General features: G+C 36.5%; 1 protein-coding gene across 9 annotated transcripts in view; it reads left to right on the top strand.

Moving 5' to 3' along the window:
* Positions 1-3182: 3182 nt before the first annotated feature.
* Positions 3183-23305, top strand: part of pard3aa (par-3 family cell polarity regulator alpha, a) — a 647780-nt gene continuing 627657 nt past the window's right edge. For all 9 annotated transcript variants that reach the window (XR_015524636.1, XR_015524633.1, XR_015524632.1 and 6 more), the window contains exon 1: positions 3183-3538. Coding sequence is in view for 4 of the 9 variants with exons in the window: in XM_087309010.1 (XP_087165136.1) it covers positions 3419-3538 (120 nt within the window). In the remaining 5 variants the exon portion in view is untranslated. The remainder of the gene's footprint in view (positions 3539-23305) is intronic.

Below are 23305 nucleotides of genomic sequence, written 5' to 3'. Positions count from 1 at the left end.
TAAAAAAGTAGAAATAATTGGGGAGCGAGTTTATTGGTATGCAGAGTAAGATGTCTAATTATTTACACTGATATATGGGTTTGTTCTTTCAATAGTGACTGAATATTGAATATATGTGTCTGCACGTGGGTTTGATGCTCCATTATGTGTCTAGACAGACTCCAGCCAGCTGGGCAGGAATCCCTCATCAGTCCAGATGTTTGTCTCCATGGAAACAGCTGCCACGTTTGTTTCATTCGCTTTCCTTATACTTCATTTAAACGAATTTACTTAATTTACCTACGATTTTCCTCATTTCTTTTGCAAACTTAATTAACTATGATAATAATTTCATTTTATTATTTTCACTTCAACTTTATTGATAGATTTTTTTCCCCAAAATTCACAAATATCACACAGTTTAGAATATTATTGTTATTGCATTATTATACTATGATATATATTAAATTATAATAAATAAAATTATGTTAGTGAACTGATAAACTAATCCAGTGTTTCTCAACCACGTTTCTGGAGGACCTCCAACACTGCATGTTTTGTACGTCTCCTTTGTCTGTCACACACATTACAGGTCTTTCAGTCTAATCAGCTAATGAGCTGATGATCTGAATCAGGTGTGTTTGGTTAAGGAGAAATAGAAAATGTGCAGAGCTGTTGGTCCTTCAGGAACGTGGTTGAGAAACACTGTGTTAAAGCATTGTCCACTTTGAAATGGTGAACAGCAACTATATTGAATCACCACAACCTGTTTATTTAAAGTGTTTTACTATGGGTGTCCAAACTCCGTCCTGGAGAGCCGGTGTCCTGCTGAGTTTAGCTCCAGCTTGCTTTAACACGCCTGCCTGGAAGTTTCTAGTATATCTAGTAAGTGCTTGATTAGGTGTGTTTGGATAGATTTGGAGCTAAACTCTCCAGGACTGCAGACCAAGTTTGGACACTTCTGGTCTATATACTATACTATACTATACTATACTATACTATACTATACTATACTATACTATACTATACTATAGGCTACTATACTATACTATAGGCTACTATACTATACTATAGGCTACTATACTATAGTAAATAGCAGGGGTGTCAACGAATCAGGTGTGTTTGGTTAAAGAGACATGGTAAATGTGCAGAGTCCGAGGTCCTTCAGGAACATGGTTGAGAAACACTGGTTAAGTATTGTCCATTTTGATAAGTTGATTAGCAACTATATAGAATTATCACAAAAGTTTAATTCAAGTTTTGCTATAGTATAATTAAAAAACACATTAGTATTTTATATATATATATATATATATATATATATATATATATATATATATATATATATATATATATATAATTTTTTTTCCATTATATAGGCTATTCTATAATTTTTTTAAACCATACTATAGTAAGATCTATAGCAGGGGTGTCCAAACTTGGTCCTGAAGCGTCGGTGTCCTGATAACTTTAGCTGCAACTTGCTTCAGCACACCTGCCCGGAGGTTTCCAGTATATCTAGTAAGTGCTTAGGTGTGCTTGAATAGAGTTAAAGCTAAACTTTCCAGGACACCGGACTGAGTTTAGACACCCCTGGTCTATACTATTTTATATATATATATATATATATATATATATATATATATATATATATATATATATATATATATATATATATATATATATATTTATATATATATACACACACACACACACACACTCTATAGTTGTAGAAAACGACAGTGTTGGGTCATTTTGGTTATGTCACTAGTAACAAATTGTATCACCAAAACTACTTCACTATAATGTGGTTCAAAAACATTATATTATTTACTAAAAATATGTTTTTCATCTTGTATTTTCAGTTTGTAGTAGTAAATAAATCATGTAGTCAAACTACTATGCTAGTAACTGCTGGAATGAACAAACAGAAGCAGGGACTGTCCGCAACGCCACTGCATACCATTCCATACTACACTATACTATACTATACTTTAAGATACTATACTAAAATATAATATTAGTTAACTGATAAACTAATTAAGGGGGAAGCAGTGGCGCAGTAGGTAGTGCTGTAGCCTCACAGCAAGAAGGTTGCTGGTTTGAGCCTCGGCTCAGTTGGCGTTTCTGTGTGGAGTTTGCAGTTTCTCCCTGCGTTCGCGTGGGTTTCCTCCGGGTGCTCCGGTTTCCCCCACAGTCCAAACACATGCGGTACAGGTGAATTGGGTAGGCTAAATTGTCCGTAGTGTGCGAGTGTGAATGTGTGTGTGGATGTTTCCCAGAGATGGGTTGTGGCTGGAAGGGCATCCGATGCGTAAAAACTTGCTGGATAAGTTGGCGGTTCATTCCACTGCGGCGCCCCCGAATTAATAAAGAGACTAAGCCGACAAGCAAATTAATAAATGAATGAATAAACTAATTAATACTGTAGTATACTTGATTGTTTACTACAGTAGTCAGTGGTGTATTGTAGTATAATATACACTACAGTTGTAGAAAACTACAGTATTGGGTCATTTTTTTGTCACTAGCAGCAACTAGAACTACTAAACCTACTTCATTACAATGTGTTTCAAAATATATTATACTGAGGCTTTAGTTGTAAATAAATCATGTAGTCAAACTACTATGCTAGGAACCGCAAACAGAAGCAATACATGAGAGTGCTGTTGCTTTAACACACCTGCCCGGACGTTTCTAGTGTGAGTGCTTGATTAACAGCTTCAGGTGTGTTTAATTAGGGTTGGAGCTAAACTAATGTTTGGATACCCCTGTTCTATACTTCATCATGCCATACTATACTATACTAGTGAACTGATAAACTAATTAATACTGTAGTGTACTTAAGTGTTTTGGTGTATTGTAGTTTAAAACACCCTATAGTTGTAAAAAAACTACAGTATTGGGTCATTTATTTGTCACTAGTAGCAACTAGAATTACTAAAACGACTTCACTATAATGTGGTTCAAAAACATTATATTATTTAGTAGAAATACTTGCTGTTGTTCATCTTGTATTATGAGTGTGTGGTGGTAAATAAATCCTGTAGTCAAACTACTATGCTACTAACTGCTGGAATAAACAAACAGAAGAATAAACGAGAGTGCTAGTTGGTTATCTGTGTCCATGTGTGTGTGTGTCAACGTTTGTGTGTGTGTGTGGGAGAGAACGAGTCAGGGTGAGTCTCAGTCAGTCAGTCAGATCAGATCAGACAGAGCGTGTTGAAGCCCAACCCACGGTCACTTCAGTCGAGACGAACACTCGCACTCAAGCCGAACAGGTGGTCCAGACCCACCTGAGGAGCTCGACATGAGGATTTACCGCGTTCTTCACCTGTGTGGATACAATGTGGCCGTCGCTTTCTGAAGCTGAATAGTCCCGAAGAGTTCACACTTCACGCGCTTCCCTGTGCAGAGTCTCCGGGAATATCGGGCGAATATGAAAGTGACAGTATGCTTTGGCAGGACCCGGGTGGTCGTTCCCTGCGGGGATGGGAATATCAAAATACACAATCTTATCCAGCAAGCCACAATGCGCTACAAAAAAGCCATAGCCAAGGTAAGTGAAGTGTTTGTTTTATTAACAGCGTGACAACCGAGGCTCTCAACATGGCGCTTTTTCTGAAGAAAGAGATTGAAAGAAAGAGCAGGGCTGAAGATATCGTCGGTATTCCTGAAGAATGTGACTGAGATGTTTGTTTATAGATTTGCGTTTCTGATTGTTGCGTCATTGCGTCTTGTTTGGTAGAATTGTTGCAACTTCGGGCACGCGCGCGAGTGCGTCCGGGTTCAGAACTCATCCAGAAGGACTGTGTTTGTGTTATAACCGCTCGTGTGTTATTAAAACACGCATTACAGCGTTTGTGAGGGAACAGGGAGTGTTGGAAGAAGTTTTAGAGGCTCGGATGGAGGGCGAGGACTGTGGAAGTGTGCTCAGTTTGAAGCTTGGATAAACACTCATGTAGCCTACTCAGTGTTAAAGGGTTAGTTCACTCAAAAATGAACATTCTGTCATCATTTACTCATCGTTTCAGCTCTGTTTGACTTTTTTTCTGCTGATGAACATACAAGGAAAAATATTAAAGAAATCTGAAAACCTGTAACCATTGACTTACAAAGTATTTGTTTGAAAGTAAATGGTTTAAGGTTTTCAGCTTTCTTTACAATATCTTTAGTGTGCAAGAGAATAAATAAACTTATATAGTTTTGGAAACACTTGAGGGCGAGTAAATTTTAACTTAACACAGCTTAAAGATTCTGTCACCATTCACTTGTCAAACTGCGAGTCTTTCTTATGTTGAACCCAGAAGAAGATATTTTGAAAAATGCTGAAAATCTGTAACCATTGACGTCCATATAGTATTTGTTTTTACTATTATATGAAAGTCAGTGGTTACAGGATTCTAACATTTTTAAAATAACTTATTTTGTGTTTTACAAGACAAAAAACACACTTAAGGGTAAGTTAATAGTGAGTAAATTGTCATTTTGAGTAAACTATCCATTTAATCTGTTTTACAATCCCTTTCTAATGCTTTATATTGTATTGTTTTGGATTATAATTAGTTGTCTGGCTTAGCAGATAGGTTGTAGTCTTTCACAGAGTTGATTGACAGGGATCTGATGGTCAGAAAAACCTGGAAATAAGGATTATCCATGCTAAAAAGGTGATAAACAAGGTGTTCAAATGGGTTTGTAATGGTTGAAATTATATTGGTTTTAATAGAACTGTATTCATCCTGTGGCTCTATGCTGGTATTGCTTTGGCATTCTGTTAGTGAGATGTCTAAAACCAATAAATCCTAATGGAAAATGTGCCAAAACACACTTCAAATCAATCAAATATTCAAGTTTTAATGGTTAAAAATTAATGTTCGTAATGGTTTTAGAGGTATTTGTATTGGAAACCATTTTACAGATGGTTTACTCTGAAAAAACAAAACAAACAATGCTAATTATAACCCCTATAAATACTTTAGGTGATACTTAGAACCTACTATATTTTCAAGCAGAGTGCTTTATAGCATTATATAGGTGTTATATATCACTAAAAGTGGCTCATTATCATACGGGAAACACTTATTTATAGGGTAAGTAGTGCTGCTTGGCACCTTAACCACTCTTAAATACTGTTGGAGAACCAAAATAGCTTCCATATAGCAATTAAATTGGTTCTTCTATGATATTGAGCCAAAGAACCCAAAACTTTAGGGTGTCGTAGTGTGACATGGAAATGTGACGAAATTTCCATATTTTATTTATTTTTAATTCAGCCGTGTAGCCGGTTAATCAGTTACTAGGCTGAAACATCCAGTCTCACCACCTTACGCTGGTCAAAACAATTGTTAGCTGGTGTTAATGGAGCTTAAATAGGGTTTTTAGCTGATCATTAGCTGGTATACAAGGTACTAGCAAACTTCAAGTCGCATGTTCAGAGCTTGTGTGGGATCAAGCTAGCTATAGTGGTGTTCAATTTATGAGCAAATTGCTATTTAGAGTGTTTTTTCCATTGATAAAGTGCTTTGTTTTTCACAATTGTTGAACAGCTTGATTAATTTCTTTCATTATTTTAATAATGGGCAACTTTGTTATCCAGAAGACCTTTTTGAAAAGCCATTGAACAATTAATCTGCTTATTTTCTGCCTGTTTTAAACTTTTCTTCCACTGCTGATGGGTTCAGACTTCTGCTTGTCTGCTGTTGTGATCACTGTGTCGGGTTATGTGATTGTTTGACTCCTAAATTCATCTGTTGTGACCAATAAAACACAATCACTGCTTGCCATTATAATGATCTGTGTGATGTCATCAAGAATTAGTAATATGTGTTCTAGTTCCTGTTGGAAAATTCAAGAGTTTCTCAATCAGCTGGTAGACCGGTATGCATGTTCAAAAACTGACCTGGCCAGCGTACACTGGTGAAAACAGCTGCTACCACTGGTTAACTGGACAGTTAAAGTTACCTACCCAGGTAAAAAAAAAGTGCACTAAAATGCACTTTATTTAAGTATACTTACTACACATTTCAGTAATGTACTAAAAGTGCTCTTTTCGCACACTAATTTTGTACTTAATGTACTAAAAGATAGTATTAAGTACATGTTAAGATAAACTTAATCCCATATAAGTGTACTCAACTGTGCTATTTTGAGACACTATTTTGAAACTGAACTAAAATGTGCTTTTAACATACTATATCTGTGTTTTAAAAATATAAATATTTAGTTACAACTAGAAATACACTTGAACTCTACTTTTAAACATTTATAAATATATTTGTGACTAATTTAAAGTATAATAGTAATATATTAAAAGAATATACAATTTGTAAAAAAGTGTGCTAAATACTGTATTAAAAGTGCTCTATTTTCCCAAACTAATTTTGTATCTAATATACTAAAAATTTGTATTAAGTACATTTTAAGATAAACTTAGGTACATCTAAGTGTACTCAACTGTGCTATTATGAGACACCATGAAGCTGATCTAAAATGTGCTTTTAACATACTAAACATTTATTTAAAGAATATATTTTGAAGGGAGACTGTGTGTACAAAGAAAACAGCATCTGTGCTTCATCAAAACACTTTAATCTTTCTGTGCAATAAACCACAAGTCCAAAAATACCTTATGGGAGGGAACAAAAACTGAGAACACAAAAATATAAATAAGATGCAACATTACAGCACATATATCAAATGTAAAGACATTTTGGGAAAATGTTCTTCTACTACAATACATTACTAATAGGTTTTTAATAAAGTCAAATTAATGTAAACTTAAAATTACCACACTCAAAATCTATTTAAGTGTTAGTGATAATAGTGCATTCACATACTTAAGTACAACGTTTGGGAAAATGTACTTCTACTACAATACATTACTAATATATTTTTTATATATTAACTTATTTTAAACTTAGGATTAGTATGTAAACAGTGTACTAAAAATCAACTAATGTTTAAAGCATTTAAAGCTCACTTTTGAAAAACACTAATAAAAGTCTTTTGGATGTTTTTTCTGTAGTGTACTGTACACTAAACATTTATTTAAGTATTACTGGTATTTAGTATACTTTTGTCAAGTGTACTAAAGTTCTAGTGAAGTATAAACATACATTTAATTAGTATATTTATAGCGCAAAACCATCAAACTTTTATTTATTTATTTTTTGATTTTTTTTTTATATATAATTTTTGCAGACAGAAAAACAAAGAACAGACAGACAAACCCATCATGAGACAATAATCTGTGCAAAATGTAAAATAAAGCAAGAAACAAGAGAAAATGATGACATACAAAACATATATGACCTACAAAAAGACGGCAATGAATGTAGAGAAAAAAAAAAACCTTACAAATCTTCAGAAATTACAGAAATACACTCAGTCTTTATGGTGTTGCAGAAAAAGAAAGACTGGATCCCACATTTTATCAAATTTTGTAGAGTTCCCAGAGGTGGTATATCTTATTCTTTCCAAATGTATAGTGGAGGTGAGTCCGAGAAGCCAAGCAGAAAAAAGAGGCCTGACATTTTGTTTTCCAAAAGCAAAGGATAATTTTTTTTAGCTATGATTTAGCTAAGCGTACATTTCGGTTGAGAGTCTCAAGAAAATCTGACCAGCCAAAAATTGCTATCATTGGGTCAGGGAGAAAAACACAATCGTAAACCTTAGCATCAAACTTTTATTTTACACAAAAAAATAACAATGTACTAAAAATGTATTTGCGGGTATTTTAATTGCATTTAATTATAGATTTTTTTCGCCTGGGTATAGCTGATTATTAGTGAACTGCGTTATAGCAAGGGACCACTGTATTTAGTCATGTGTTGACTTTAAAATCTTTAAAAAGTTCTGCACTCCACTTGATTCAGGATTTGGTTTAAGAACTTCAATGCATTGCATTGTTGATTTTGGCTCAAGCTTGTGAGCAGAAAGGTTTATCCACGTCTTAGTTTAGCGATTGAGAAGCTTTGAGAAAGTTTTGCCAGTGGAGTTGGACTCTAGCATTATTGGACTGCTGAAGTTTGAGGGCGGTAGATAAACTCGTCTGTGTTCCAGATGAATAGCTGTTTAATTATCAGATCTTTTTTTCTTGTCAGTCGTTGTGTTGAGATTGTTTTTAAAGGGGCATTAGGTTCCTGCGTGTCTCGAGTTGGCATCAGTGCTAGTATTCCTGCCCAGATCTCAACAATCTGCTGTTAACATTGGCATCACGTCCGAGCACTTCTGTTCCGCAGGCCTCGGTGAACCAGCTCTAGTAAGTGCCAGGATTTCTCTTTCACAGAGCGCAGATTTGAATATACTTGTGAATTGATTGGATGGATTCTCTCTTGTTTTTAAATGTATTTGTTTGCAAGACATCTTTTAAAGGCGATAGTTTATACAAAAATAAGCATGTATTCACTCTGTGGTTCACTGACCTTCACTGTTTAAAAAAATATGCTGGCTTCCACACAATCGATTTGAGTTGGAACAACATAACATAATTAAGTTAACCTAATTTAACTGGATTGAACATAATTAAGTAAAAACTGAAGAATTGAGTTGTTTCGGCTCATTTTAAATAAATAGTTTGAATAAACAGCAGACGTCAGTGTTTATAAGTTTCTTTCCTCTGTTGAACACAAAAGGTGATATTTTGGAGAAAGCTGAAAAACAGTAACCATTGACTTTCTGCAAATACTATGGAAGTCAATGGTTACAGGTTTCCAGCTTTCTTCAAACAGGAAAGAAACTGAAACCGATTTGGAACAAGTGAAGGGAGAATAAATTGGGACAGAGTTTTAATTTTTGGGTGAACTACAATATCCCTTTAAAGACAGTAAATCGAATTTTTGTGTATATACATGTATTTAGCAACGAAGACACATGACTATAGCAGAGTATGAAACTCCAGCTCCATCACCTTGAAAACTAAACACTCAATGACGAACATGCTTTTCATTGCTTTTATTAGGGTGTCCTTGCAGACTTGGAAATACTACATGTGACAACCACACACACACACACACATCCATGCTTGTCTTGTTGAGAGCAGACACACCCTGAATCTCTGGCTCAGCAGAAGCACGGCGGCGTCTCATTGATCCAGACCCGAGCAGGTTTTCCCAGCGGAGATCTTTGCGTTTCCTCCATGGCTCAGGATGACGGTCTGGAGCTCTGCTTTGCTGTGTAAGCGCGAGTTTGACACGGCTGTGCTCTATCCTGAGATGTGAACTAGAGCTCTTCATCAATAGCACTAATAAACAGGCTTCTTCTTTCTTTAAGATGGCCAAACGTTTCCTCCTTGTCTGCAGCCGCTGCATTGAGCATCTCTGGAGTCTTTATAAATCCAGTGTAGGAGAAGAGGCTGATGCAGGACTGGACGGGAAATTATTTATTTGTTTTGGGTTGTTCGCAAAAGTTCAGTTACCTCTAGGTGTGGATTCTGACGCTGTGATAACCATGGATAGAAATGTCACGGTTTCACGGTATTGTGATTACTATAATCAATATATGGACTCATCGCAAAACAGATAGACATGACCTTAATCGTTTTTGCTGATGCAAAATGTGTAAAACACATGTGTAAAATGTAAAACATCTGTTGGAATAGTTGGCGGTTCATTCCACTGTGGCCACCCCTGATAAATAAATAGGGATGGGTACCGAAACTCTGTATTTTATCGGTATCAGTGCAACATTAATCAGTATCGATAAGCTCTGACGTTAACGGTTTTGCTATCGGCACTGGAGAATTATAGCTGGATAAACATTACTAACAGCAGCATCATTTAACTGGCCAACCTTTTATAATTTACGATATTTGATATTCATCTGCACCATCTCGCATGAGAAATGCTTGTGTTTCCGGCTTTCACAGTTCTTGGCTGTGCGCACGCCACGCACTCAGCGGAGGCTCGCTAGCGACAGACTCGTGCTCACACAGCTCGTAAGCTTCTGGAGTGAACCAAACGGGTTGAATTTCCAGAGTGGACAGCGACAATGCCTGTTGCAACAAACGCAACAAGTTGTTTTCTTATATAAGTGGAATTGCTAGCAATCTGGCAAAGTGAAAGTGTCTTTCAAAAGTGCATTAACTGCAATGAAAAGTAAGCAAACGTGTTTCACTGCCTAGCTAATAACAGTAAGGTTACATCATCCACATCGTTATGCCAGCGTTCAATCATATTAATAGTTAAAAAACACTAGCCTAAATAAAACTTAAACAATAAAAATGCTTTTACATAAGCAGTATTTACCAACATAGCCTAAGAATAGCCTAATAATAAACTATGCTTATTAAGAAATTATTTAAAAAATACAGCTTGTTTTTACATTGCAAGATGCTCCAAAACTCCTAAATCACTGTTAACTCATGTATGTGAATGCGTTAATGAGAAATCATAAACATTATCTGATTGTTTAACTGCATTTTGCAACTTAAAGAGGGTATTTTCAACTGCAGGGAGCACAATAAACCAAGACAGATCCCGAGTTATGCCAGAGAAGGCAAACATTTGATAGGATTTTTCTCCAGAAGAATGGTTAAAAACTGAGAGCCATGTTCCTTTAAACCATTGTACATCCTATAACAGGATAAATTTTATTTATTTGTTTTACAATTATTGGTTTAGTTTTTTTTTACATTAAAAACGTAATAATAAAATAAAGTGTTGTTAATTCTGTTTTTTGTTTTATTCATACTACAAAAAGTACGGATAAGAGAACCGTTAAAGTACCAAACCGATTAAGTGGTATCGATAAAAGTAGTAATACCGGTAACACCTTAACGATACCATCCCTATAAATAAGGGACTAAGATGAAGGAAAATTAATCTCTATGTACTGCTTATGAATCGTGGGTGCTGCAGCAATAATTGAGAATGGGGTATATGCCAAAGTATGCTAATAGGACTTTTAATTTGCCATTAACCGGGGTCAACCGCCTCCGGTGAACTGAATGCCATTGCAAAATCAGCGCGTTTAAGGTCTGTTTTCTTTAAAATCAGCAATCTCCACAGGCTGAGTGATATCCAATATAAAGTGGGTCTCAGATTGCACAAAAAGCACTGCATTAAATTACATTTTTCCCTTATAAATGTCTTTATAATATGAGCATTTATTTTACCCCAGCATATTCAATGGAGCTTCTGCGCTAGCCTGCCGATTCTGACGGGTGCTTGTGAGTAAAAGCTTTGTCTCGTTTGACGCTTGAGCAACTAAATGAATGCCAAAGTCTATTTACTTGATTGTATTTTAATGACATTACAACATCGATGCTGTAAAAGGAACCGTATAAAATGGAAAAAAAAAACTCACAATAACAGGTCACCGGAAGTTTATCAGCATGGGAACAACACTAGCTCGGCATATACCCTATAGCTGCTGATTGTGACTCGAACGACTTTATTTGTGTTGCTTTGAATTTTGCGAGCCTCTGTTTATCTCCGTTAACAAACACACACACACACATGAGGTCATACGTAGGTCCACATGGAATCTGCGTGCGCAGAATTCCGCAGATTTTCCTCAGATTTTCCGCAGAATTCCGCAGGTTTATTTTTAGATTTTCCGCAGAATTCCGCAGATTTATTTTTAGATTTTCCGCAGAATTCCGCAGATTTATTTTTAGATTTTCCGCAGAATTACGCAGATTTTCCTCAGATTTTCCACAGAATTCTGCAGATTTTTCTCAGATTTTCCGCAGAAATATGCAGATTTTCCTCAGATTTTCCGCAGATTTATTTTTAGATTTTCCGCAGAATTACGCAGATTTTCCTCAGAATTCCACAGATTTTCCTCAGATTTTCTGTAGAATTCCGCAGATTTTCCTCAGATTTTCCGCAGAATTCATCAGATTTTCCGCAGATTTTCCACAGAATTCCGCAGATTTTCCGCAGAATTACGCAGATTTCTGCAGATTTTCCACAGAATTCCGCAGATTTTCCTCAGATTTTCCTCAGATTTTCCGCAGAATTCCGCAGATTTCTGCAGATTTTCAGCCCATTATTAATTCTGTTTATTTACTTGAGTAAATGTGTAAATCTGAACATATTCAGTTTTTATTCAGTAATTTATTACTCTTTATTTAATATTTTAAGGTTTTAGTCATACTCCGCTGGAAACTTCCAAAATAATTTCGCAGAAATCCGCAGATTTTTACCAAAATTCTCTATGGAAAGAGCAAAAAACGTCCGCAGATTCCGTCTGGCCCTGGTCATACGGCTGTAATTAAACACACACAACCATACACTGAGTTTATAAGGCTCGCACACATCTGGAAGTCAGTAATGCAGTAATTGCAGATGAACTTTGACCTTCAGATCGGAAATCCTTCTTTTGCCTTTGTAGTGAGCTGGAAAAGTGACACACAGATGCACACACACATGTTGCTCACAGAAGCAGTCATTTCTTGCTTTGATATCTGGATCTCAGTGGATGTGCGATGACATTTTCAAGTGTGACTTATGTTCGCATCCAAAGGCATTTTACAGCCACTGTTTTTGTTGTGATTGTGAAATTCTGCTGAACACACCATCGGGAGCTGGCTCTGCTTGTATGAGCGTGCATGAGGGAGGGCACGGTATGCTTATCACAAGAGCTGCTGTTTATTACGTGGAATGACTAATAACCGGATTAAAAACTTTGATCTGTCTTCAAGGAGCACTTTACACACACACACACACACACACACACACACACACACACTCACGTTAAATCAATGTGTGAGATCATGACGGTGAAAAAGTTTTACTGGTTTGTGTCGTTACATTTGTGCAACTGAACGTGTCCAGACCAGAAGTCAGACGAAAGTGGACTCGCTGAATTACAGAAGTCTTGACTTTTTGGTCTTCTGTTATTGCCTTTGTGTTATTTTCTGCATTCATTGTAGTCTTTTCTATAGTAGTAAGGGAAAGAACTACAATCCCATGATGCATTGCGAGTGACAAAGTAAAAACTATTCAGTCTCAGATATTCAGTTAACAGAGATTAAGGCTTACTCCCAATTCAATTTTTTTACCAGGCACTGTGAAAAGCTCATTCCCTGTTACCAGATTTTTCTGACAGGTTAATCGAGTGTCCTCGAGTGACAAATGTTAAAGGATTTTGTGGGACTGCTGTGAAGCATTATTATGGATATTAATCAACAAAATTGAGCGGGTTATTTGTTTTTTAAAGCATGACCGTAAAACATGAACACAGTTATGAGTGTGAGTTGAGGTGTGTGTTGGATCAAGGCTGCAGGACAATTGCTTTAGTGCCCTAGCAATGCCGATATACAGCCAAGTCGCACTGCTACAAGTGTGATATTGCATTTGTACAACAGTTCAACTGCATAATCATGTGCATAAGAAAGAAAATCTAACACAGTTAAACAGAGTCTAGAGACATTTCCCTGTATTTCTCTGCTGCAGTTGGAATATCACAAAAATTGACCCCCAAAAAGCCAGAGCAAAGCAAACACTACAAGATTACTGTGGTATAAATACAGCACTACAACATACAAAAGAGAGAGAGATCGACTTAGAAAGTCACTTACCTGTTTTGTAATGATTTGTTCATGCAGTTTTTCTCCAATAAGGACTTATTATGCAGTCTCTGACGCCATCTTGTGGCGAAACATCAACTGTCTTTGCTCTGCTCAGTATGACAGGCTGATAGCCGCTGACGCGCTGAAGCTCCAAAATTCTAAATATTTACAATTAGCGCTGTCAAAATTAGTGCGTTAACGCATGCGATTAATTTTAAATAATTAACACGTTAAAAAAATTTAACGCAGTTGCAGGTTTTTTTACTTCCTGTTGTGGTGGACGTGTGTTCAACATGCAATAAATGTGGATAAGACCAAGAAAGTACTTTTTGAAGGCAAGTTTCAGTATAAAACAATTAGTCGCATCACCAGGCTCTCCAGAGTTTCATGCAATTTCGGTTGTTTCATTTTTAACTTTCGACTTTTGTTGTAAGTTGATACCGCATGGGGAACAGAAAGAAAATCCTCCGCATTTAGTGACTCGGTGTTCCTTTAAGGTAATAAAGTCACTGCTTAGGCTACACGGTAGAATTTTAATAGGAGTATTATCTTAATCATATTAAAATCGGAGTATTGGTGTCTTATGTTAATGTACTCAGAAAGTCTCCGGTGAAGTCGCGAGCTGTCAAAGACAGGACATTACTCTGCCTTTCAGCATGAGCCCTCCAAGTTTCGCGTGTTTCCTCATTATACGCAATGAAAGCGTATGCTTCACGTTGTTGTGTCAGAATCCTTGTGAAATACAGTAATACTTTAGGACGCTTAGTTTAAGCAAATTTGATGAACGTGATCATGCGTGTTGAATCTGAGGGGAGTCGCTCCAGTATGGAAGGCCGTTGGGGCCAAAACGTCTGCAGCGCGTTGTGTCTGTGTCAGGCCCGTTGAGGGGTGTCAGAGGTGGAGTGAGTGACGTATCTGAGTAGGGGCATGTGCACGCGAGACGTACCTGAAGGACGGTGGGGGTGAGTTGCGCACGACAGGGTACCTGAAGAGCTAGGAGGGATGCAGGGGAGAGCGGTGTGCAAGGTATTTAACGACCGGTTTGCAAGAAATTATCATTAATTTGCGGGCATTTGGGAATCTCTGTGCACTTGCGGGATACTCCTAGTCTTAGCAACTGGATGAATGTAAAGGAGGATTAAGCTAAATTGTTTCTACTCTATAACTAATGTTCTCAACTCACAGCAATAAAACTTTACAATGAGTGCAACAGTTTATATTCTATAGTTTATTATTATAACTTTCCATTTTCCATATCTGCAATTCCTGTGTTTTGGCATTTATTTGCAGTCCATAGCCAAAATTACAAGTTTCAGTATTTTAAATGCGATTAATCCTGCGATTAATTTGTTAATTTTTTTAATCGATTGACAGCACTATTTAAAATAGACATTATCCTTATAAATAAACTGCATAGTTGCTGTCTAACCAACTACATTCTCGACTTAAAAATTAATAAAAAGTACATTATTTTGTCCAACAGCTATTTGTCCAACCATATTTGTCAAACTGTGGTGAGTTTATTAATCTGCTGTCACTCTGTCTGGGCGGAGTAATACACAAGAGTGAAGAGGCTGTACGAGTGCTGATATTGCAGAATATCACACAACTATCAGCCAATCAGATTCAACAACCAGACAGAACTGTTGTATAAACATCATACATTTAAAAAAAATCTAATTATAATTTTTTTTAAGGATTTAAGATGCTGATGACTGTTAAAGGTGTCATAACAATCTTGTGAAAAGGGTCTTATAGACTCATAGCCATCTGTGAGTGTTTATGGTTTATCTCAGTCTTTCAGCGGTGGAGAAGAAGGGTGTGATGTCTGAGAGTTACAGTATTGTTCAGTCATCTGTCCACACAAGCACAGCAGACAGCAGGAATTCAGCTCTTTATATATCCGAACACTCCAGACATTCAAGGAGAGATTCACTTGATCTCAATGAAGGCTAATCTGCTGCCAATGGAGAGACATTCAGACATGTCATTCACTACTGTAAATCACACAGTGTACTGTAGCCTTCTGCTTTTGTTCTTTATTGGAGGAAATGCCGGCTAATGTGTTTGTAATACAGTGAGGATGAATAAATGATGACAGGATATCATGTTTATGGTGAATTTAAGATCAATCAGGTACTCGGTTTATTCCACAGATTAGTGATGGAGTATAGGGCTTTACAATAATGGTTTAGACTTACAACACTCATGCTTGATTTACTTATTTTATTCTTCTTAAAGCATTCAAGACAATTGTGACTCAATAAAAAAAGCATAGCATTAAAAAACTGCATATTTTTTTAGTGAGAGGAACACAACATGACCGTCGACATACTACACTTTTCTCCCCTCTTGTTTTGAATATACATTGTCAGTATTCTGCAGTCTGGAAGTGCGCTTGTTTTTATTTATTTATTTATTAAAACTTATAATTCAGCACGGTGGCGCAGTGGGTAGCATGTTCGCCTCACTGCAAGAAGGTTGCTGGTTCGAGCCTCGGCTGGGTCAGATGGCATTTCTGTGTGGAGTTTGCATGTTCTCCCTGTGTTGGTGCGGGTTTCCACTGAGTGGTTTCCCCCACAGCCCAAAAAAACATGTGGTACAGGTGAATTGGTTAAGCTAAATTGTGAGTAGTGTATGTGTGTGAATGAGTGTGTATGGATGTTTCCCAGTGATAGGTTGCAGCTGGAAGGGCATCTGCTGCGCAAAACATACTGGATAAGTTGGCGGTTCATTCTGCTGTGGCGACCCCAGATTAATAAAGGGAATAAGCTGGAAAGAAAATGAATGAATGAATGAATGAACTTCTAAATCAGCGGTGATGAAAAAATAATAAAAAATTTCATTGTCTCCAGAAAAATCTCAAGATTTGTGTCGTTCAGCTCATTTTAAAGTTTGAACAAGCTGCTAAACATTTTTTTTTCATTGCATTTGACCTACCGTTGGGTTACGACGACCCAGCATTTTTTTTTAGAGTGTATAAGCTTTTCACAGAGGGTTCACGGTGTATTGTTTTTGTTGGGTGTGTGTACAATGGTGAAAAAATACAATTAACTTTAAAGAGGTCCCATTATTATTTTGTCTCTTTCATCTTCCTTTAGTGTGGACAGTTTCTGCTTGAGCATGAAACTGGTCTGAAAACAGAATAGTTAATTATATCAGCAACTTAAATTTTGTTGGCTCGATTGTGTGGGTGTGCTCTTTATTTTATTTTATTTTATTTTATTTTATTTTATTTTATTTTTTATATATTTTTTATTTTATTTATATAATTTTTTTATTATTATTACTATTATTATTATTATTTTTTTTAATATAATTTTTTAATTAAATGTAATTTAAATGTTTTATTTTACTTTGAATTTAATTTATAAATGTTTTTATTTTATTTTATTTTAATATATATTTTTAATTTCTTTTTTACTTCATTTCATTTATTTATTTGATTTATTCTTTATTTATTTGTTTGTTTATTGCACATTATTTTTCCAAAGCTTTACCTTTATTTTACACCGCTGTTCCCATTTTCCTAAAAAAAATGGTCTGTTGTCTTCCTGGTTTAATGAAGCCCCTCCCTTAGAACTTGGCAGTGGGCTCTGATTGGTCAGAGTTTAAACTTATAGACTATAACAACAGATGTAGATGTTTTCTTCGCTGCTGCCAGAGTAACCAAAGCACAAGCTGGCAAAGTCAGATGGGATACAGCCATGGATACTTGGTAATATAGCAAAATTTTTGTGACGGCAGCACAGTGGCGCAGTGGGTAGTACAATCACCTCACAGCAATAAGGTTGCTGGTTCGAGCCCCGGCTTGCTCAATTCGCATTTCTGTGAGGAGTTTGCATGTTCTTCCCATGTTGGCGTGGGTTTCCTCGACAAATCCAAACCCATGTAGGTGAATTAGGTAAGCTAAATCGTCTGTAGTGTATGAGTGTGTATGGATGTTTCCCAGTGATGGACGGGCATCCACTACATTAAACATGTGCTGGAAAAGTTGGCGGTTCATTCCACTGTGGCCACCCCAGATTAATAAAGGGGCTAAGCTAAAAAGAAAATGAATGAATGAATAAATTTTTGTGACTCTGTACAACAATAATTCATATTTTTATATGACCCATGAGGGTTGAGGTGGGAGTAAGTCTTAATAAAATACAATTAATGGGTAATTTAATAAATAATATGAATAATTCTCTGTATAACTATGCACATTTAATTATGTTTTTGAAATAATGTACCTGACACTGTTCACATACTTTTTAATTTGGACTTATTCTTGCAAAATCTATTTGTTCATGCAACATTTTCTAAATTCCTCAATATACAGCAAGTAGCATCTGAATTCCCTGATACCATTTGCAAATACTCAGAGCATTATAAAACCATAATTAAATACCAGCATAAGCCATAATCAGCAGATACGAGCAGATCTGCTGCTGGAGGAAGCCACAAGTACAGACAGCATCAATCAGACCACAGTGTTCGTGCATCCAGAGTAATTACATAACCGTAAGGCATTTTAAACGCTCATGTAAAAATATTGCCATGATAGACATCGTACTGCGCACACACATTTAAGCCCGTCTGCATCCAGAAATGCTCCTATTACGGTCGTGTTGCCGGTTTACATGAGCTGAGATCTGCCTGAAGTGTGTTTGTGCTGAACGTGTCTGAAACGCTGATGAGCTTCTGATGCTTTTCCTCATGCAGAACACAAGCGACACACACAGCTGCATGCTCTTTCAGTGCCTCGTCATGCTGAGTGTTTGTTCGTGAGGCCTGCCTCAGCTGTCATATTTTATCATGATAACATGTAAAAGTGCGCAGATATTTTAGGAATGACCTTAAACGGGTCACTCACTGTATACTGTATACTGTATGTGCGATTTTATGCTTTCATAGTCATTATTTATGTATATTTTTTATTCAGTTTGTGGGTGGCACAGTTGTTTCACAGCAAGAAGGTCGCTGGTTTGAGTCCCGTCTGGGTCCGTTGGCATTTCTGTGTGGGGTTTGCATGTTCTCCCCATGTTGCTGTGGGTTTCCTCCAGGTGCTCCGGTTTCCCCAACAGTCCAAACACATGCACTATAGTAGAATTGATGAACTAAATTGGCTGTAGTGTATGAGTGTGAATGCAAGTGTGAATGGGCCGGAAGGGCATCCACTGCATAAAACATATGCCGGAATAGTTGGTGGTTCATTCCGCTGTGGCGACCCCTGATAAATAAGTGTCTATAAGCTGATGAAACTTCTGACAGTTTGAGTGCTTTGATTAGGTCTGTTTGTTTTCTAATTGTTTTTTTTTTTTGTTTTTCATTCTTGAATTGTTTTGGTTGTTTTGTCTGTGAAGTTTTGTTTGGTTGCTTTTTTGTTTGATTTGAATTTGTTGTTTTGTAGATTTATTTTGTCATATTTGTCTCTTTTATTGTTGTTTTTTAGTTTTAGGGTTTATTTGTCTTAGATTTAACCTATTTTTGTTTGTTTTTTATTCATTTAGTTTTTGTCTTTTGTCTCTTGTTGTTTTTATTTTTTATTTGCTGTTTTTAGATTTTTTTTGATGGTTTGTTTGTGTTTCCTTTTTTCTTATTATTTTTATTAAAGTTGCCTTTTGTATTTTTGTTTAATTGTCTATTCATTCAGTTTTTTGTCTTTTGTCTCTTGTTTTTATTGTTTTCTATGTGCTGTTTTAGGAATGTTTTGAAGGTTTTGTCAGATTAGTTTTTTTTTGTTCTTTTTAAAAAATAATAATTTAATTTAATTTTGCTTTTGCTTCTATTTAGTTTTCATTTAGTTTTCTATTCATTCTGTCTCTTCTTGTTTTGTTGGTTTTATTTTGTTTTTTTTATTAATTTTTTATATGGTTTGTTTGTTTGGTTTTTCATTTACATTTTTACATTTTCCTCATTAAATTTTTTAAAAGTTTTTTGTTGACTTTTGCATTTTTTATTTTGTCATTTGTTTTTTTTCCTGTTAGATTTTTATTTTGTTATTGCTTGCTTATTTTTGTTTAGTTGACTTATCTTTTTTTTTTTTTGGTTTCTGGTTGTTTTGTTTGGGTTTTATTTTTATTTATTTTTTTAGGTTTGTTTGTTTTTTCTTTTTTTTCCTCATTTATTTATTTACTTTTGTATTTTTTATTTTGTCATGTTTGTTTTTTCTTCCTTTTGTTGTTTTTTCTGTTTGTTTATTTTTTTGTCATTGCTGGCTTGTTTTTGTTAAGTTTTCTAGTAATTTTGTTTTTGTCTCTTGCTTTTTTATCATTTTTTTTAATTCGTTGTTTTTTAAAATAGTTTCTTTTTAATAGTTTGCTTTTCCATTTCCCCCCTAATTTGTTTAGATTTTGTTGCCTTCTCTATGATTTGTTTTGTCATACCTGTATTTGTTTTTGTTCCTTTTTGCAGTTATTTTTTAATTTAATTTATTATTTTTTGCTATTTTTGTTTAGTTTTCCATTCAATTACAATCTCTCTTGCAGCGTAATAAATATTTTCAACAATAGAAGCAAAATTATTTCCCGTCTGTGGTCAAGGAAAGCGCTCCTGAACCCTGCAGATTAATGTTAACTGTTGTACTTAATAACCCGATGATCAGCTCCTCAGATTAGCCTGATGTTACGCTCTGCATATGTCAACCGCAGAGGTGAAGGACTTACATGTTCAGCCAAAGCCGCTTGGATTATTTGCTTTATTGAGGATCTGTTTATGGAGATTATTGTTTAGTCCATGTGTGTGTAATCCTCCTCCTGAATAATCTCTTTATATTTCATTTAGTTTTCCTGCTTCAACACAGACTCGTCTTTTAACAACAGATCCAGCGGAATAATCCGGCCTATACCACAGTTCTGACAGTGTTGTGGTTTTGTACCAGGGTATTTGTGAAGTAAATCTTGAGTCAGTGTTGACTCATTCATCAGACTGAGGAAGTTCTGTGTGTTATTGATTCTCTGAGTGTTTGACTGAGCGGCTCATTGTTGGAGTTTCACACAAACACATCTCTCTCTCTCTCTCTCTCTCTCTCTCTCTCTCTCTCTCTCTTTCTCTCTCTCTCTCTCTGTGAAGCTGAAATGTGGCCTTCAGTGACGCAGATCGATGAGCGTCACTCTCAAGAATTTAAGCAAAGTCTGACTAACAAGAATGTGGCTCATTTTTGGCGGGAACATCAGCCAATCAGCAGCCTCAAGGGACTTTCTTTTTTTTTTGTTGCCATTGAGAAGATTGGGCAGGTAAAAGGTGAAGAGCTGTTCCTTTCTTAAGACTGGAGAGACTTGGATTTTTTTCTTTTCAAGGTGTAAAGAAATCAGTGTTTTTGAAACTAATGAAGACAGCTTATTCCCTTTATTAATCAGGGGTCGCCACGGCGGGATGAACCACCAACTCATCCAGCATATGTTCTATGCAGCAGATATCCTTCCAGCTGCAACCCATTGCATACACACTCATTCACACACATACACTACGGACAATTTAGCCTACCCAATTCCCTTGTACCACCTGTGTTTGGACTGTGGGGGAAACCGGAGCACCCGGAGGAAACCCACGCCAACACGGGGAGAACATGCAAACTCCTCCAGGTAATTTAAATGCATTTATTCCCAGCTTTCCAGTCGTTCCGTATAAGGATTTTTTTTGTGCATTTTTAAAATGTATGCAACTCTTGGCATTTCCATTATGCAGTTTTTATGCAATATTTATCTAAAAATAGTTGGTTGGAAACACGAGGACAGCTTAATCCTCCTGAGAGTGTCAGTAACGCTTCAGCAGTGACTCATGAGGAGATTCAGGAAGCATGAAGAAGAAAAGATGGCTAATGCTCACGGAGTGCCATCAGTTTGGGATGAGCTGCACAGCACAGCGTGGGCCGTTCTTGATGACTTTTATTACAGTCTGTTCTTTCCACATTCATCTGAAGCCACAAATCTGCTTTTCCACTCGTCAGACGGACACATTCCTGCTCTGCTGACTGATGGTGCTGGAGCAGGAAAACCACCACCTTTTACCCAGAAGAAATTTACTGTAGACCTCCATTTACTGTACACTCTTTCTGTTGCTCCGGCTGACAGTGTGCTGCTGCTGACAGTAATAGTGTTGGTGGTGATTCGCAGGATACATGAAGTCAAGAAGTTAGAATATATATATATATATATATATATGGACCAGCCTCTTCACCCTTATGTATTACTGCGCCACCATACAGCAGCAAGCAGAGGACACTACAGTTTGACAAATATCAATCAAAGGCCTTTATTTGTCACATACACTACCTTGTAGTCAAATACACTGTCATGTAGTGAAATTGGACCTCCCTCCCCACTCCGACCATATACAAACATCACATTTCAGGGGAAGACAGGTCATCGGGATGTAGTATTTAGAAAAAGGAAGCCAGATACATTTGGGGAGAGAGAGGCGAAAAAACTCCCTCTCACATTGCCCTTGAATTAGTGCAGTGTGAGATCAGGGAGAGAAAAAAAGCCCCAGCGATCAAGCACATAAACACATAGACATAGATATAACATCGCAACAGGGGATGTGGATGTAGTCCGATGAGGGCGGCAGCCATCCGGTCCTGCTGCCCACCTCCTCCTGTGGGTGAAAACACACGAAGGCGTGGGATGAGGGGCTACTTAGGGATTGTCTATCTGTAGCTGTGTATGCATGTATGCGTGTGTAAGCCTGTAGATTATATTGTAGCTGCTGGGCAACATAACGTACTTTTGAGGCTTTTTTTAGTCGAGAATGTAGTTGTTTAGATAGCAATCATGCAGTTATTTATAAGAATTGGGCCTATTTTAAGTATTTACAATTTCTGAGAGAAATTGGCTAATCGGCAGCCATTAGCCTGCCATACTGAGTAGACCAAAGACGGTTGATATTTTCTATCCACAACATGGCGACAGGCCCACATAATAAGCTCTTAGAAGATTAAAACACTGTGACTACAGCTGATCAAAGCATTATAAAGCTCTAAGTCGACCTCTCTCTTTTGTATGTTGTAGTACTGTATTTATACCATAGTAATTGTAGTGTAAATACACATTACATTAGTGTGTTGAGTAAGAGATGGGACTCGCATATCAGGAATTTGTGTTGTGTTGGCAGAAAGAAAGAAGAAATGCCCGCATGTGTTAACCGTTTTTCCTTATCACACACAACAGCAGTCTGGTAACGTTAGTAATTGGGCTGCTTTTTTTCCGGGGCAATTATTGTGATATCCCGCTTGCAACAGAGAAATACTGTAGACCAGGGGTCACCAATCTCAGTCCTGGAGGGCCAGTGTCCCTGCAGGGTTTAGCTCCAACTTGCCTCAACACACCTGCCTGGATGTTTCAAGTATACCTAGTAAGACCTTGATTAGCTTGTTCAGGTGTGTTCAGGACACCGGCCCTTCAGGAACAAGTTTGGTGACCCCTGCTGTAGACTGTATAACATTAGTAATATCGAGGGAGCTTTCTCTGTACACTGATGGCATTTCATGCCGTTCAACCTTGTAATCTTAAAATGTCAGATAAAATACTAGCTCTGAAGTGACGTTGGTGAATTAGTAACAATTATTTATTGCTTATTTTAAATCAATTATTTGTGAAGGAACGTGATGCATACTAATAACGACTAAAGACTAATAATGATGCTGAATATTTAGCTTTGCTTCAACAGAATATTTAACATGTTTAAACTGTAATGATGTTTCACAGTTTGTTACAGGATTACATACTTCTTAAAAAAGTGAATACATAATAATAGAAAGATAAATGAATGCAATTAACTACTCATCAATTTAAGTTTTTAAAATCAATAACATAATTATTCCTAATT

Source organism: Danio rerio, chromosome 24, assembly GCF_052040795.2.
Source record: "Danio rerio strain M-AB ecotype USA chromosome 24, GRCz13ab, whole genome shotgun sequence".
NCBI classification, from domain to species: Eukaryota; Metazoa; Chordata; class Actinopteri; order Cypriniformes; family Danionidae; genus Danio; species Danio rerio.
Note: the sequence above shows the minus strand (reverse complement) of the source record. Positions and strands in the feature narration are given on the sequence as shown.